Source organism: Nestor notabilis, unplaced genomic scaffold, assembly GCF_000696875.1.
Source record: "Nestor notabilis isolate BGI_N333 unplaced genomic scaffold, ASM69687v1 scaffold30967, whole genome shotgun sequence".
Classification (NCBI taxonomy): Eukaryota; Metazoa; Chordata; class Aves; order Psittaciformes; family Psittacidae; genus Nestor; species Nestor notabilis.
The window spans coordinates 3,485-8,813 of record NW_009938358.1 but is presented as its reverse complement, the minus strand read 5'-3'; the positions used below and the strand labels follow the sequence as shown (position 1 = coordinate 8,813).

General features: G+C 38.6%; 1 protein-coding gene across 1 annotated transcript; it reads right to left on the bottom strand.

Annotated features, from left to right (window-relative positions):
• Positions 1–1,480: 1,480 nt before the first annotated feature.
• On the bottom strand, positions 1,481–5,088 carry PCNP (PEST proteolytic signal containing nuclear protein; the record flags this gene model as incomplete). The annotated part of the gene is made up of 4 exons (XM_010019279.1): positions 1,481–1,862; positions 2,836–2,891; positions 3,402–3,476; positions 4,868–5,088. Coding segments are annotated over 4 exons (482 nt in total), but the record flags the coding sequence as incomplete, so codon positions are not given.
• Between the last annotated feature and the right edge of the window lie 241 nt (positions 5,089–5,329).

Here is a 5,329-nt window from a genome sequence, read left to right as displayed (position 1 = left end):
AACAGAGTGGTGGTGGGGGTGGGGGGGGGGGAGGGTGGTGAGAAAAAAAAAAGTATACATTTTTATGTTACGTTTATAACAAGGCTTTAAAAGAAAATAGTTACAGGTATTCAACTGCATCAGACTTCAAAAGAAAAAGATTACATGTACAATACAAAAATACAAAAGAAATATTTTTTTAGAACTTACAAACTCAAAAGTCTAAATGGCCAGAGCTTTCCTAAAATAGCAATAATAATAGTAGTAAAAAAATACACTTCAAGATGCACTTTCCTTTCTGCACTCAAAGGTTCAACTTTAGCATGATGAAAGTTTTTAGAGGGAGGATGAAAGCAATTAACATATTGAATTCCATGACCAGTTCCAGGCTGGAATTAATTTAGTAGTTGACACTATCAGGTATTTGAGTTAAAAAACCACCTTATGCTTGTTTGGAGAGAAGGTGGTGTTATTGCTGTTGATAACTTTCTGTTTAACTACTTCTGCTTGTAAAATGTTTTAAAAATATACAATCTAAATTAGACTGAAATTTCGACAGTTGTTACTAGGTTTGAAATCCTACAGCACCATTCTGCAGTATGACAGCTAGGAAATTAAACTGAGCAAACTAATGTCATTGTTGACAACTGCTGCAAAAGGCAGGTGGGTAGGAAAAGGTTGAGATTCAGTTCTGAAGTTGACTCTTGTTAGAAGCATTAGGACTGCAAATACAGTAATCTTCTCTAACCTGATAGCGTCCACTGTGGTCACCAGCATCAAGGCATTTTCTTTCAAACGGCAGAACAGGGAAAGTGCATCTTTTCATTTTTTCATACTTAAGCAGTGAGTTACCAATTTTTGGTGTGGCTTTCATTCCTTCTAGGCATGGTAAAGAAAAATATTTCAGCCAAATGTGAAGCCTAATGTACATTAGCTTGTCTTTTTGGTGGTGGCTTTTGTGTACCACAAGGAAATGCTAACAAGCACTAGTCAAAGCTAACGATTTAAGAGGAGCACACTGAAAATACTGATTTGCCTTTGTAGTGAATATTCTTTACAGACTGTATCTAATATACAGACAAGGCCCATTTCCTGAGGATGAAACAGGCCACAGAAGGTTACACATCCTACATGAAGTCTTAAAATTAGAGCTAAGTTACCAGAGCCACTCGGAGCAATGTAATTCCTAGTTTGCAGAGACATAACAAAAGGTGACTGCAGGGAGGAAAAAATCCAGGTTCTTACTATTTCCTGCATAAGTTTATATTCAAATTAACAGTCCAGTAACACTTCTAGCACAAGACAATGCTGACTCTTTAGAAGTATTGCAGAGAGTCAACCGCTTCTCCCGTTAGGATGAGGGAGCCAGAAGTGAGAATGCTAGAGCATCCAATGTTAACCTGATTAAAGAGACAGTAACCTTTTTCTCCACCTTAATTACTCACTGACCAAAACCAGAAAAATAAAATAAAATAAAATAAAATAAAATCTTAAAAAGGTACCACTCCAGTTTCTTTATTATCTGTAACCTTTTGAAACTAATCACATGGAACTACAAAATTAGCAAATGCCTTGAAATCTGTATACAAAACATAAATTACCTCTAATTTCAAACTCATTTATTAGTGTACCACTCAAACTCTTAAAAAAGTGGCTCCAAAGATAGTCTTATACCATTCTTAAAAAAGGAAACTGTTCCTTTAACGTTACACCCTCCCCTCCCCCCAAACACCCAACTCTCAATCCATATCATTTAGTTATTTTCTTGGTCATGGACATTTCCAAGATGAGATTTTATATTTCGTTCCCATAGCTTCTGGTTGTCAGAAAACCCATGCTTTCCTTTGTTGAAGGAATTTGGTCCTGCCGAGGTTGGTGTATCCCTGTGGAAAGTAAAACAGGATCAGTTGAGAAAGTCAATTCAACTACAGTAGTTCATGCAACACGACACTGAAACCACCAATTTCAAGTCCAACCTCCCACCAGAAACTACCATGCATTTCTTTCCCTTATATCAAGAGTCCTCAGTATTAACACCTGTAATTTGGCCACAAAACTGATCTCTATGTAGCACATCAAGACAGTGCAATGAGATGGGGCAGCAGAGGAGGTGGGAGTGGCAGTAACTGCTGCAGTTCTGAAGAATTTGTTGCAAGCACTACAAAACTGAGGATCCAAATTTGCTACCGGAGAATAAAAATCCCACTAAACAGCAGTGAGCCTCCCGGGGACTGACTTTAAAAGCAGTCTGTCATGATAAACACCTTTAAAATATATATACTCAAAATTCATCCCTAACTTAAGTGAAGCCTCCTCTGAAAATGTCCCTGTTTATTTTAGGATTGGCCCTATACTGTCTCAAATTTATGGCAAGCACAAGAATTATATAAATCTGTGTTAAAAGCAAACAAGTTATTCTTTATCTCTCTGAAAGAGATGATTCTCATCTTCCCCTTTCACAGGAGTTTAAAAATCTGACCAGACTATTCTTCTTCAAGGCAATTTATAAAATGGACAACTAGAAAGAGACGAAGTTTAGCAGCAGGCAGGAACTCCCATCCATTACCTTTCCAAGAAGAACACGAGCTTCTACTTAATATAGAACCGATCTCCTCCTCAAAAAGAAGTCAAATACGATTCAAAGTGCAAATGTAAATGTGCTACTTTTCCGCTTTAACCTACAGCGGAAACATTTGAAAATAACTGTATTAACATTTTCTTGTTTCTGGAGAAAAACTTTTTGATCTTACTCTACCTTCCTATATTTCTAAGCCATCTGCAAGATCTGACCTGTGCTGCAGGAGGTATTTTCAAACACTCACCCTTCTGCAACACCACAGTTAAAAGCTGACCTACCTTCCAATATTCTTCATGCGCATCTTAGCTTCTGGAGGCATTTCTTCTGGTTCACTCTACAGAGAGAAGGGAGGTTAGAGTGTGGCTGGGCACTATCTTTTGAACATTTCAAATGCCTGACAAGATAAAACACGGACTGCAGCCCTACAGGAAAGCAAAGGGACTTAGGACAAAATGGAGGTTTGACAAGGTGACATAAAGAAATACAAGTTTCTTTGTTCACCTCTGTATAAGAAGGATCAGTAACATGACAATAAAATATTAAGCAAAACAGAAGAAACATATCTTTCTTCATCTCCCTTTCATTAAGCCCAGAGAAAGCAACCATTAATTCAAATTATGTGGCCACCTAACTTTCAGGGAAAAGTTATCAGCACTGTAACGATTTCTTGAGCCAATACAGAGCTACAGAGTTGTACATTCTTAAAGAGGAACACAGGAGATGTTTCTGGGTTGAAAATCCCTGACATGTATGTAAAGAACCTTAAATGACCCACTCTCTCTGACTAACTCTAACCCACACCAATGGTACTTCAAGTTGTGTTGATCGCTGGTTTATTACTCACATCTTCATCTTCATTGAAAGCTGCTGCTACGGAAAGGGTTTTTGGAGCAAGGGTTGGAACAGGCTCTTTAGGCTTCTGAAAAAGACCAAGTGCAAAAGTAAAGTAAGTCTACTAACTCACAAAAGCTACCCTTGGTATTTTAAATATTTTGGTAAGATTAGGTCAACATCTTCACTGAAATAGGCAATGCGGAGGGAGGGGGGAAGTGGTTTTGTTTCTATCTAGCAGATAACAGTTTCTCTCTAATGAAAAACGGCTGCTATTTGTGAGAGACACCCTGAACAACAAGCTGAGCCCTCTCATATTACAATTCCCCATAAGCGAGCCTTAACTTTTTAGCACACTGCAGGGGTATGCAGCCACTGGGGCATGACATGAGCAATTAAATCAGAACCTGAATAAGTTGTGGTATTCAAAATTTCACTATGCCACTGTTTCCATTATTCTTTTGGAGTATTCTTATCCATCAATGCCAGGAAGAAGAATATATTTATTTTCTTGTCTTTTAACAAGATAACAGCTTTCCTGCTTAAAACAGCTCAATGCCAGTGGCTCAGAGACGGCAGCTATGTCCATTTTTCCAAAATCTGAGCTGACCTGTCTGCACTTAAGACTCTTGAATGCGCCAGCCCACAGCTTCCTCCCATCTCCAAGTAACAAAACATTCTCTTCATTTTCTGCAGATCTCTAAAATTCTGGCATTGCAGGTGCAAGTCTTTAATAATTACAGTTTGAATTTCATTCAGACAAGTATCTATAACATATCCATCACAGTGCTGTGTGGGAAGTGTAAATTAACTGTACCAAACAGAGAGGCAGCATCTGACTTGTCCTTGCCCAAGCTAGTAGAGGACTACTTTGATAGTAAAGACACACATCAGATTCATATCTGAACAAGTGCAGGAATATCTTATACTGGACAATAAAGGGGACCAGAATTCTTAGAAACCTACATAACAAAGCCTCATCTCTTGCATACAGTATAAACTAATCACACTGACCTTGCAGAGAACAGGCAAAGTCATGAAACATAAACTATACCTCCCCATGCTAAGTAAGATCTTTAGCATGGAAGATGACCTACTAAACCACCTAGGAAAGTACTAGCTTTCCTGTAGCTTTAAGCAGCTTATGCAGTGAAGCTCCCAGCACTCATTTCTAAGTAGCCTGAACAGTTTAACAAGCCTGCTCATTTCCCAGAGGAAATTATTCCAGACTTATCAATCTCATTACAAGATTATTCTGCACATTCAAAGATCTACAGTTCATTTCAATCAAGTCTTATGCTTCCTGAGACAACTGACCTGGTATTAATCACCTTGAAGTACTTACACATGCATGGCCCTGCAACATTATCCAAGTTACCCTCGTGTAATTCAAGGTTTTCCTTCTGCAAGGAAGCATCCCCAAAGTAATTCCCCCTTTGACTCAGTTTCCCTAAAATTAAAAGCCCTCAGACAACTTACATTTGCTCCTAATTTGATGGATATTGCAGATGCCTTCTTTGTTGTCTGACTGCCTATGGAAAATCCAAACTTGGACATTTTGGCAGGAGCAGGCTTTGTAGTAAAGTCTTCAGCTTCTTCATTAGCTGCCCGTTTCTCTGCGCTGCGACTCGAACTTTCTCCTCCATTACTGGAAGAAACAGTCTTAGTTTTCACAGGTTTTTCTGCCTCTTCTTCAGGTCCTGGTGAAGTCGAAACAACTTACCAAGATGAGCTATTTTTACTGAGCAGATTGATGGGAGCAGCAACCTCAAAAAGCATTATACTTTGGGTGCAATAGGTAAGGTGTTTTTAGTGACAGCAGTTTCCACCAATGTACATCTAGTGGACAGCAAAACACAAAGAAGAGAAGAAACTGCAAGCACTCCACTACTTGTAAAGAACTTCTTGTGTATGAGCCAGGAAAACAATCTTGAAGCACCA